Source organism: Neoarius graeffei, chromosome 8 (assembly GCF_027579695.1).
Source record: "Neoarius graeffei isolate fNeoGra1 chromosome 8, fNeoGra1.pri, whole genome shotgun sequence".
In the NCBI taxonomy this organism is placed as follows: Eukaryota; Metazoa; Chordata; class Actinopteri; order Siluriformes; family Ariidae; genus Neoarius; species Neoarius graeffei.
This window is the reverse complement of record NC_083576.1, coordinates 48,209,152-48,221,756: the sequence shown is the minus strand read 5'-3', so window position 1 is coordinate 48,221,756 and position 12,605 is coordinate 48,209,152. Positions and strand designations below refer to the sequence as shown.

The 12,605-nt window shown below is 42.6% G+C and overlaps 1 protein-coding gene across 4 annotated transcripts in view; it reads right to left on the bottom strand.

Annotated features, from left to right (window-relative positions):
* septin6 (septin 6) overlaps window positions 1-12,605 on the bottom strand; it is a 57,527-nt gene that overhangs the window by 33,595 nt on the left and 11,327 nt on the right. For all 4 annotated transcript variants that reach the window (XR_009655226.1, XM_060927720.1, XM_060927722.1 and 1 more), the window contains exon 3: window positions 5,280-5,475. Coding sequence is in view for 3 of the 4 variants with exons in the window: in XM_060927720.1 (XP_060783703.1) it covers window positions 5,280-5,475 (196 nt within the window). In the remaining variant the exon portion in view is untranslated. The remainder of the gene's footprint in view (window positions 1-5,279; window positions 5,476-12,605) is intronic.

Below are 12,605 nucleotides of genomic sequence, written 5' to 3'. Positions count from 1 at the left end.
AATTCAGCTAGACCCCATCCATTACATTTCCACCATGATGGGGTTTTTTCTGGCCAATTTGCAAAACCTACTTTTGCAAACCGGTGTGCAATCTATGGCGCGTAGTCATGCACAGGGGTGGAGCCAAGGCAGTGGTTGCATTAGACTTTTTCATTGTCCGTCATTTTGACGGACAGGGTCGTAAAAATTCCGTCATTGTCCATTATTATCTGTCATTTTATTTTAACTTTTAAATGACAATGTATATAGGCTATAAATGCTATATATTTAATAACTTGTGTTTTCATGGACTCATTTTCATTTAAAAATTAATTCACAGAACAAGCTTGTATTATTTAATCATTTATTTATGTATTTACGATGCAAAAAGATGAACAGAGATTCTGACGTTCGGTCACTTGTGAACCCATTTTCCCTCCGCTAAAAACATTGCGGCTGTTGTGCCTTAACGGGCATATGAACAATGTTATTTTACAACGTAGCAAGACAATTGCAGTTAAAATATGAACAGTCCACTACGACGATTTAAGTGACAATCTAATTTGACCTGTTTGCATGAGCTCAAACCTTCCTTCTGGCCCGCATGGATTTAAATTGGGAGCTCGCTTGTGCATAATCAAAGTCGTCAACGGAGACTGCCGCCGAGGCAATTGTCATTAAATTTTGCGTCTTTGCCTCGGACAGACGACTTCTCATTGACGTTTTAATTTTATTCTGAAGGCTGAACCCGCGCTCTGCTGCGACACTGGAGACTGGAATAACCAGCACCACTTCAGCCAAAGTTCTGAAGTCGGGAAACATTTCTCCCAGGGAAGTGATCAGAAGCACCAGTGGTGCAGCTGCACCCCGCGGAGCCTGGAACCTGACACGGAAGGTCTTAAATAAAACCAAGTTATGTTTAAATGTTAGTTTGTCTACCCGTGCTCTCATTAAAATGACAGTTTAGCAGATATTCGAGCAGTGATGTTCCTAAGCTTGCTGGGGAAGAATACAATAAATCGACATTTGTTTCATTTTAAAAACAAGAAAACAACTAGCCTAAATGAATACTATTGCATTAAGACGTACAGGCAGGGAAACGACACAAACAATCCAATGCATCTCCTTTTTTAATAGCAAAAATGACGTGTCTTCTGCAGAGAAGGGAAACATTAATACATCTCACTGTGCTAGTGGTTAGAAAAGTCAGAGCGCGGTCAGGAGCGCGATGGGGGGAACAGCCTTGCGCAGTGGCTACAATGTGAGTAGCCTATGCACTGAACATCAAGACTCGCCGCAACGTCGGCTCAGACTGAAAGTGACGGCAGTGAAGACTATGTATACTGTATGTAAGAAAACTCTGCCACAACTTGCCAATCATTTCAATTGTGTGTTTCATTATGTTTTATTATTGTTATTATTAGGCTATTATTGTTATTGGTAATGGTAACGGTAAACATCCATCAAAATGACCGACGGCCTTCAGATTTTTCCGTCATAGCTAAAAAAAATCCGTCAATGACGGACAATTGTCGGTTAACGCGACCTATGAGCCAAGGGCAGATAACTGTTTCTCAGGAACAGTCTTACCAAGTTGAAATATGGCATGGTGCATCATTAAGGAAATCTGTAATTGGAATTTTGATGATGACCTATCGGTAATTACTTAAGCATCATGGCTAGCATCAGCCATGCATCAAATTTCAGCAGGCATTTGACAGAATTAACGTTGAGCTATCACCACAAAAGTATGAACCCACTATAATCTGAAGCAATCCAAATCAAAACTGGCCACTGCTCACAAAAACAAGCCTATCTCCTGAAAACTAAGCGCCCCATTGAAGTTTCTTGTTAGTGCTGATTCCTTGGCTCAACCCATGTAAATCTGCCTTTAGCCCCACCCAGTCCAGTTTACAATAGTTTGAATAACATGCAAAATTTACAAACTTGCAAACCAATCCGAGGATTTTCGGTGGATCGTCACAAATTTGGTGTCAAAATTAGGGATGTTAACCGATGACCGTTTGACCGCTGGTTGACCGAATCAACGTCAACCGGTTAATTTTTTTTTGGTTGTCGGTTAAAAAAAAAAAAACAATCGTTTTGAAGCTGCCGATTTTGGAGCGGAGAACCTGGAATTATGTGTTGTAAACGCTTGGGGCATGCCATGCGGTGTAAGGACGACAGCTGACAAATCAGAAACACCCATTTCAGTCATGTCCCGCCCTCCTGCCCCAGTTGAAGACAGCTGACAAATCAGAAACACCCATTTCAGTCATGTCCCGCCCTCCTGCCCCAGTTGAAACATAGGAAGTAAGAGAAGAAAACAGTAAATCAGAAAGCTGCGCACATTTGCGCAGCTTCTGCGCAAATGTGCACAGCTTTCTGATTTACTGTTTTCTTCTCATACTTCCTATGTTTCATGGACTGTAACGGCATTTGCTTATTTAGTAATTTTAATACAGAATTTACTCTGATGAAATTATTCAGACACTCCAACGCCCCCCGTAAAAAAAAAAAAATCGGATCTGCACGATTCAGGCGTGAAAAAGGCGCGCCGTTTGCATCCCTGTTTAAACTCATAGGTTAACCGACTTTAACCGGCTAATGAGGCTCGGTGGTCGGTCAAGATTTTTTTTAGTTTTCACCATCCCTAGTCAAAATACTGAGTGTGTGAACCTTAATAATTATCAAAAGCTTGAAATTTGAGAACAATATGGCCACCAACATGCCAATCAACCCAAGTGGGGTGGTGTTCGTTTACTCAAACAGCTGTACTTCATGAAAGCCTCCATGAAAATTACAAAACTGAAATGCATGCACGGCAAAGGATTCTGCGATGATATGCAATGTTTGGAGCATAATATTAGAAAAAAGTGGCAGAGTTAAGTTGAAACAGCTTTTTCTCAAAAACCGAAAGTCTGAACAAGCTGAAATTAAGCATCGTGTTAATCTGTAATGGGATTTTTGATCACTACTGAATTACTTCAAGACATGGCCACCTTCAGTCAATCAGTTTTCAGACATTTCACACAACTAGTGTAGCGCTACTGTCACAAAAATCCATAAGTATGTTCCTGTATGGCAGCACAGTGGTGTAGTGCCTCACAGTAAGAAGGTTCTAGGTTTGAGCCCAGTGGCCGACGGGGGCTCTTCTGTGTAGAGTTCGCATGTTCTCCCCCGTGTCTGTGTGGGTTTGCTCTGGTTTCCTCCACAGTCCAAAGACATGCAGGTTAGGCTAACTGGAAGCTCTAAATTGACCGTAGGTGCAAGTGTGAATGATTGTTTGTCTCTATGTGTCAGCCCTGCGATAATCTGGCGACTTGTCTAGGATGTACCCCGCCTCTCGCCCATAGTCAGCTAGGATAGGCTCCAGCTTGCCCGCGACCCTGCACAGGATAAGCGATAAGCGGCTACGGGTAATGGACATTCATGTATGTTCTCTTTATTGTTCAAGGACTGGCCATGGGGGCGATATCTTCCAATACTGATTGGACCCAGCAAATCACTGCTTGCGGCTATAACAATAATAAAATCATCATCATTATGCTATAATCAAGGTCTCTTGAATTTTTGCCATAATTCTTGGTCAAAGCCTCTCAAATACTTCATAGGCAACATGACGTTCACTGGAAATGTCATACCAAACAGACTTTAACTTAGAACCAAGTACAGCGAACTTGTATTCACATAAAATACATCACTTTCTGTCCAGTTCAGGACCAAACATAAACCCATCAGATCAGAATAGCATCATTATAATCAGGGCTTTGAACCGGCTCAAGGAACGAAAACCGGGAACTTTTTCTATTTCACATGGAACAGAAACGAAACCAGAAACTTTATTATTTTTTATGTTCCGGAACAGAAATGCTTATTAAAAATAATGGTAACCGGTTAATACCGGTTTTTATTTCGTTCCTCAAAGTTTCCGTAGCCTACAAATAAAAAAGCCATTCTTCTCCTGCGCAAGTTTCTATGACCCGCTGGGGTTCACTTCCTGTGTGACGTTCGCTGACTGAATAGAGAGAGCGGGAAGGTGGACTGCTATCACGTCTCCATTACTGAGTGTCTGAGCAAAGAAGAGCCTGAACGTTGCAACCTCCCTATTGGCTGTTTGTAAAAATGTATCAATTGTTGCCCTTCCCACGGGAATCATCGCGGGCTCGAGAGACGAGACCTGACGAGTTAGTTCGTTGGTAGCAGAACAAAATGTCTGGACACAAATCGGGTTTTCAGAAAAGGAAAGAAAATAAACGGAGGGTCGAAAATACAAAAAAGGAGGCAGAAAATGCAAAACGAGTTTTAAGGTAGGACAAATGGTTACTTTTCTGAGGCAGCCCGCCGTGGCTGCAGGCTTTCAGTTGTGTCATTGAATGGTTAGTTTTCTGAGGCAGCCCGCCGTGGCTGCCTGCAGGCTTATTTATTATAGCCCATTTAGTTAAAATAGTTGATATAAAGTGTTTATAGTTATAGTTATGTGATGGTTGTCCTGATTTAGACTGTTTTTTTTTGGGGGGGGGGATTTGCGCGATGTTGCACCCGGGTCCAGATTAGGGCAGAACCGGCCCTGGCTACATTTCAGGTGTAGTTTGTTTTATGTATGTATGTACTTGCATAGATGTGTACTTGGCCTTCCAATATGGCGCCTAACAAAATCTCGCGGTGCGGTGACGTCATGCGGTAGCCCTCTATAGGGCCTGACTAGCCTTTGGTAACACACTAAACGAATTCTCTTTCATTTTTGGCACTTTTTCTGTTTGTGTAGATGGGAAGACATACTGAGAATCCAAATCGCCAACATTTGAAATAATAATTGTTTTGAATTATTTCTTGTCTTATTTAATGAAGGTTGTAATAGAATTAGCCTACATTTGGCTTAAGCCGGATGAGACAGAGACATAACTTTATAGCCATTTGTTAAACCGCTGACAGGGAACGTAATTAACCGTTCCGGGAACGAAATTTTTTTGTTCTAACCGGTTCGGGAACGTCTATTTAATGGTGGAACCCAAAACCAGAAACGTTAAAATTCCGTTTCTGTTCGGAACGAACCAATAGGAAAAAAATTCTGGTTCAAAGCCCTGATTATAACACACAGCTGCTGTGTAATGCCTGTAAATACTTTAGACTGGACACACAACCTGAACGAAAATCAGACCTACAGAATGAAAAATATGTAAAAGTTAAGAAATTAAAAGTGTAATTTAGGAAATAAACAACCCATATGGTTCTGTACATATCAATTTTCAATCGATCAATCCTGAATATTCTCATTACTGAGCCAAACCCATTCACACCTGTCCTCTTTGTTGATCTGGTCTCCGAAGCCAACCGTGTTAACGATGGTGAGCTTAAGGCGCACGTTGCTCTCCTGCAGCTCGTACGTGTTGGACTTGAGCTGCACTCCCGGCTGGTTGTGCTGAGTCGGCTCACCCTCAAACTTGGTGTTGAACAGGGTGTCCATGAGAGTGGACTTTCCCAAACCTGTCTCCCCTAAAATCAGAAAACAGTTGCATTACATGCATGGAATCTTTAGCTCTTGGATGTGTGCATTGGAGTCCAAGCAGTAAAATACATTCAACCTTTACGTATACCTTAATAAAAGTAATAAAAGGCTCTAATAAATCATCCTACAATCACCAGTAGGGGTCGACCGATAACCGTCCTGGCCGATATATCAGGCAGATATTCTGCATTTTTAGGGTTATCGGTATCGGCCATAATTTCCACCGATATGCCGATAACATGCATTTTTGCAGCCATTTCGTTCCTAACGCGACTGTCACTGCACATCCTTTCCTGCACTCGCCTCTCTGAGTTCAAGAACACGGTCCCGCCCACTACAACATCTGATTTGTTTGGCACAAGAGATATAGCCAATCGACATGTGTAGCTAAACGCTGTGAACTGTTTCACGGTGGCCGCACGGGCACTTGGACAGAAGCGGCACAAGGGATACAGCCAATCAACACGCGTAGCTAAACGCTGTGAACTGTTTCAAGGCGGCCATATGGGCACTCGGGCAGAAGCAGATCCCACTTCAAGGTAAGGACACACTGCTTTTGCCGCAATAAGTCACAAACACACAAGTTGCAAAAGCACAACATCATGTTTACATTCTTCATCTACTACTCATTAAAATTGTCCATTTGCATCTGTGTAGCCAGGCAAACTTAGCTTACGGAAGGAAGCACTTGAATTAGCCTACAACCAACTAGTCTCGCTGAAACTACATGTAATGCTTCCTTCACTACAATATAATCCTAAATTGGGAATATTAGGCTTGGGCATTAAAAGCATTAGAATGTAGATGGTTACTTGTTAAGCTGTTACATAATAGGGAGTGATAGCCTACTTTATGTTTGATTTTACTTTTTAAAAAATGCTGCAGGCAGCTCCCTACACTTGATTTGTTATTTAAAAACTACTTGAAGTTGGTAAGTCTTACTTAGTTCTTAGTGTAAAAGAATCCAGAGTGTATTTTCATTTATTTTCCACTGAAAATGGTGAGCTGTAATATAATAGGGAGTGATTTATTTTTTTATTGGTGAATATTTATTTTATTTCTCATTTTATTCTAACTAATGTTTGACTTTATTGTACAAATGCTGCTGGCATCTCCCTGCACAAAATTTCATGTTCAATTTTACAATTAAACATACATTTCATGGATATGAAGGTCTGTGTCAGTGTGTGCCATGTTTAATTTCATGTGAATTATAATGTTTACATTTATCGGTTGCACATATCGGTTATCGGCATCCCAATTCCATAATAATCAGTATCAGCCCTGAAAAAAACATATCGGTCGATCCCTAATCACCAGAATGTTCTATGGATAGTGCTCATTGGCCACTTCTTACATTTACCCTGCAAAGTACTTTCCCAGCGATCACATCATAGGAAATATCTTACTGATGCAGAGCAAAGATTAACCACAGCCTAAATACTCAGTGATGGGATTAAAACACCAGATGAGCAGTTAGAAAATGGCAGCAGAGGCCTGACTCATTGATAATGTGACCCATTCTGACTAATCCATGAAGCAGGATCTGACTGTTCTCTGAGTCACAAGCATTTCCTCTTTTCTCTATTATATATGTATTTCTGGTCACACAGAATAGAGTGTATATGACACATGAACCTTCAATTAAAAAAAATAATAAAAATAAATTTTTAAAAAAGGTTACAGTGAGGATTAAATCACCATTACACATTATCCAAAATTACATGTCACAAAACTGAAATTACAGATTCCATGTCGGCCATGATTAACTATGGTAATATGACCAGACTTTCATTCAAACTATTAGATTTCCAGCTTTTTCCACTTTTGCCGTGCACATTTTTATAAGCTCTGCTTACTAAATTAACCTGCCATAAGCTGTTCAGCTTCTTCAACATCATTATTAACAAATTGCCATCATGGCTTTGGGTTAAAGATGTGGAATTCATGGTTCTCCAACCTGTGGTTAATCCAAAATGGCACACATAAAAGCGATTATTTCATGTCACATATAGTGAAGCAGGGAGTAGGGTACCATTTCAGATATAGCCCAGGACCTGGACTAGCCCTGTCTTGAATAAGGTTACCCCCCCAACTGCTAGAACACTTCTGATCCAATTAATTAGTTAATTAACATGTCCTCTTGGGTGCGTTAGATCAGGGAAAACACAAATGTGCAAAGTCAGGCTTGGATGGCTTCTGTTCTGAGTGCCTTCAGGGTCCTGTAATGAATGAATGAATGAATGAATGAAACAAACTAAAATAAAACTAAACTAATGGAGAAAATGCTTGAGGGTGGCCTGGTTATCTGGAACCCAAACACGGCTATATTTTCTTTGCTAATCTTCCTTATATTTGTTTATACTGTGGAGAACATTAAAAATGACCATACTATGTTTTATGATCACTTCAGGCTTTCGTCTAAACGGGGGAACAGGGGCGCTGCGCCCTCTTACTCTCGGCGTGCGCTCCTTTACCGACTCCGTGAAAACATCCCAGCAACACTACGTGACAATGTGTCTGATCATCAAATACGTTATAATTGCTCCAAAAATATTCCAATCATAGTAGATACACCGCCAGACGGTGCAAAAACAATCCGAACTGGCGTTTTCCAGACTGAGGCGCCATGTTGTTTAGTTGTTTACTTGTCGCGGCTGCTCTCGCAAGATTTGACATGGGTTACATACAAGGTCAGCTGACTTGTAGAGAGAGATTTCTCGAGACTGAATGACCTTTCACCCACCGGCGAGGGAGCTTTTGACAGAAGTAGTTCGCGAGTTGTTTTTGTTGACACTTGGGCATTTAAAGATGTCATCCCGCGGCACGAAACGGAAGAAAGCCAAAGACTGTCCAGGGCAGAAGAAGATTACTTCTTTTTCAATGTTGACAGACAATTTGTTACAATTTCCCCTCTCAGATAGCCTCAGAATGTCCCATTGGAGCATTTTTCAAAGGCTTTGCGCGGGGGGGGGGGGGGGGGGGGGGGGGCACCATCATCCCCCCCCCCCCCCCCCCCCCCCCCCCCCCACTTCGCTCCCTCGCACTAAATTTTTCTAGAAAAAACCCTGCACTTAATTGGAATATATTGTATGAGAAATTAAGCTCATAAAATCACATTAGCTAATGTTAGATAAGGAAACAAACAAACAAAAAAACCCTAAACATAACAATTGACAGGTGGGACAACATTTAATAAAAACATGATAAATATTTTAAGATTGTCTTCTAATTACACAGTTCTAATTACAGCTTTGTTGCCCAACCTATTCAGCATCAGGCCACCAAATAAATTACAGAGAACCGAAAGGTTTCAAATGGCTGAATTAGAAATGTTATATGGTGAATCCAAATATTTCTCATGCCTTTGCTCCAGCTGCAACACCAGCACAAGGAAGAATCCCTCACCTTTAATTTATTGAGCTTATAAGGAGTTCAGTAAAGTCTGCAACTAACATCTAAGAGTTCTCTGAAGATTCCTCAAACTCTTTAAAAAAATAAAATAAAAATCTCCCACTCTCTCTCTGAAGTTGGCATTCCAAGATTTTACGTAAAAATTTGTATGCAATGTGTTTAGCAGGGGGCGGCACGGTGGTGTAGTGGTTAGCGCTGTCGCCTCACGGCAAGAAGGTCCTGGGTTCGAGCCCCGTGGCCGACAAGGGCCTTTCTGTGAGGAGTTTGCATGTTCTCCCCCTGTCCGCGTGGGTTTCCTACGGGTGCTCTGGTTTCCCCTACAGTCCAAAGGCATGCAGGTTAGGTTAACTGGTGGCTCTAAATTGACCATAGGTGTGAGTGTGAATGGTTGTCGGTGTCTATGCGTCGGCCCTGCGATAACCTGGTGACTTGTCCAGGCTGTACCCCGCCTCTTGCCCGTAGTCAGCTGGGATAGGCTCCAGCTTGCCTGCGACCCTGTAGAACAGGATAAGCAGCTACAGATAATGGATGGATGGATGGATGGATGGAGTTTAGCAGGGTTTCCCCTAGAAAAACTGGAAAGAGTAGTGGACCAAGGTACAAAGAGCACACCACCATAGGCAGTGTGTTAGCTAGGGGAGTCCAGGAGCATGCTCCCCCAGAAAATTTTTAAATATAAGGGTTCAATTTCGTGGCTTCTGGTGACATCTCGAGCTGATTTTTACCAGTTCGACATGTTGGGGGGGAAAAGGCTATATTTTCCTGAATTCCTACCCTAAAAAGAGAAGAAAAAAAACCCAAAGTCAATACAATACCTACTTGCATCTAACAAGCAGTGTACCGATCCAAAGGAGATTGCAGTTTATTTCACAAAGTGAATGGTGATGCAACATGGCACGAGTTGTTCAAAATACGGATCATTACATTTTGTCAATCGCATGGATGACTAAACACGCTCACTGTCAGACTCGAGCTGGTCAACAACATGCAACGAGCTGGCCGTTGCAGTCTCATAACTATGGTCTGCCACTCTTGCAGAGTTGTTTTCCACAGTTTACTTTGTGAAAAACTCGGTAATTAAGCTGCAACCGGTCGGTGATTTGCTCACTCGTACCCAGCTTGAAGGCTCTGCCATTTTTGCATAAGTTACCTATGAATATTAATTACGCATCGCTCATCCAATCAACGCGGGATACTGCACACACTCGGCTAATCAGCACAGAATACCCTTCTCTGACATCAGCTGTGAACTTAGGTCAAGTTCAGGGCCGTGGGCTTGCATGGAACATATTGATTACCTGCTCAAGGGCTACAAAACGCATGCATGTTGATTCTAGCTTTATACTGTAGGCCTAAATTGTAAGCATCGTGGCGGCGGTTTAATGGGTAGCGACATGTCCCTAAGTATATCGGTCAATAAATTAAGCGTAGCGGGGCTGCTACGCTATGATGCTTTCAGGGAAACCCTGAACTGTATTACATATTAACAAAAGACTTCATTGGAAAACCCAGTAAAGTTATTCTGTTTAAAATAAATGTTTTATTCTTCCTTTGTTTCTTTTTACCCTTTTGCGCAAGGGCAAGGAGAGTAAATGTTCAGTGTAGGCAATGGTCATGAGAATCTGAAAATTTAACACTAGCTATGCCTAATCGCCAATCTTAACTTTAGGCCAAACAAAAAATATTTTGTTTCCGGTTACCCGACTGACACCCCCCCCCCCGGCTTTCCGACCCACCGTGACTCCGACCCCCTCTCAGTCTACAAAACGTTCATGCGATGCACACAGCGTGGTTGTCCCTGATCATAGACCAACGTCCGTACGTTATGCATAGCGTGAGTGTCTCTCGCATCATAAACGGCTGATTGTACGCATGCGCGTGACTACCTCTAACAGGAAGCAACGAAAATAGCGGTGGTTTGTGTGCTGAAAGACGCGCGTCTTGCACATCGCAAGCCCAGTCTTAGACAAACTAAGTCGCTAGAAAAAGAGACATTTAAGGGGTGTTCACACGGCACATATTTGCATCAATGCTGCACCGATGTATTTTGCTGCGATATATCTTACACCGGTGTAAATTTTGTGGAGCGTTCACACGTCACAAACCTGCTTACTAGAGAGAAGCGTGTTAGCACCGGTGCAGCCCCACTTGCGTTCACACGGCAGTTTTTGCGACCGTGCTATACGATAGTAATAATACGGAAATGAAATATGCGCATGCGTGAAAATGTACTTCCTTTTCCCGGTTGTCATGGCATCACCAAGCGCCAGGAAAACAACGTGGATGAAGACACCAGTGTCGCCAGATACTGCTGACGTTTTCCAGCCCAAAATATGTTCAAATCCGCCAAAATGCACTTAAAACCGCCCAATCTGGCAACACTGGAAGACACGCAGTTCTGTTGTTGTTGATATTCGCCATTTTGGAAGCGCAAAATACCAGGATGCAAATTATGCAATGCCCGTATGTAATCAACTCTCCTCACGCGTAGCGAGTCTACCCCTGTAGCATTCAGACGTCCCATTTTATATCGGTGCTGCCCCGCAAACTAGCATTTACTCCGGAGTAAATTTCTTAAACCACCTCCCGAGCAGGGTTAGATTTGCACCGGTTTAAGCAGCTTTCAGGGGCTACACCGGTATAACTTTGTACTGTGTGAACGCTCTACCAGGGCAGCCCCGGTGCTACACCGGGGTAAAAGTTGCCGTGTGAACACCCCTATAAAGACGTTGAAGATTTGTTAGCTTGTACCAGTAGTTCTAGAGTAAAATATAGAAATAATCTGCGTGAAGCATCGGTTGACACACCGACAACAAACAGCACTCACTGTGTTGCTGTCAGAGTTCGAGTACTCTTGCGGGGTGCCAGTAATACCCCCCGAACATTTTGTTGCCTCAGTTTGTGGTGTCAGAATGCCTCTCAACTGTGCAGATTCTGTTGAAATAGCCTACTATAGCAGTGGATTCGGGAAAACAGACATTTGTCCATGTTGTTTTAAAGACTCTGTCTGTGTTGAACCAGATCTGAGAAAAAGATTTTAAACAGTTTGTGGCAGTGGGGGCGTGGCCAAGCAGCAGTCTGTGAATGGAGGGCGGGGTCAGGGAAGGTAAGTGCCTAAGTCATTCCACCTGCTGTCAATTAATGTGTGTGTTTTGTTACAGGGATGGAGCATAAAAGGAGAGAGAGAGAGCAGAGAAAAGGGACTCTCTCCCCGACCACAACGCATGTGAGTGAGTGAGTGAAAGAAAGAAAAGCTCAATAAAGTGTTTGTGTGTAAACATCAACTCTTGCCTGCCGTGCTTCTGTGCTCCACCCACATCAGGAACTGTTACAGTCCGACAGCAGGTGGAATGACTTCGCCACTTACCTTCCCTGACCCCGCCCTCCATTCACAGACTGCTGCTTGGCCACGCCCCCGCTGCCACACAGTTATTGAAGTATGTGACGAGTGCCTTCAAAAAGGCATAAAAGACGTTTGCTACAGGCCGTATGGGAAGTAGACATTGAGCAGCTGATCTTTACAGTTCAACGCACATGTTCAGTGTGAGAAGTTTGTGTATGTTTCGAAATAAATCTTTGAAAAGTGTTCTTTAGTGTTTATTTCTGAAAACACAATACCTGCAAACATGCATTCAAACAGAGTCCTGGGTGGGTGGGTGGATATTTTATTGTGAATATGGGGGGGGGAAAAAAAAAAAAAAAA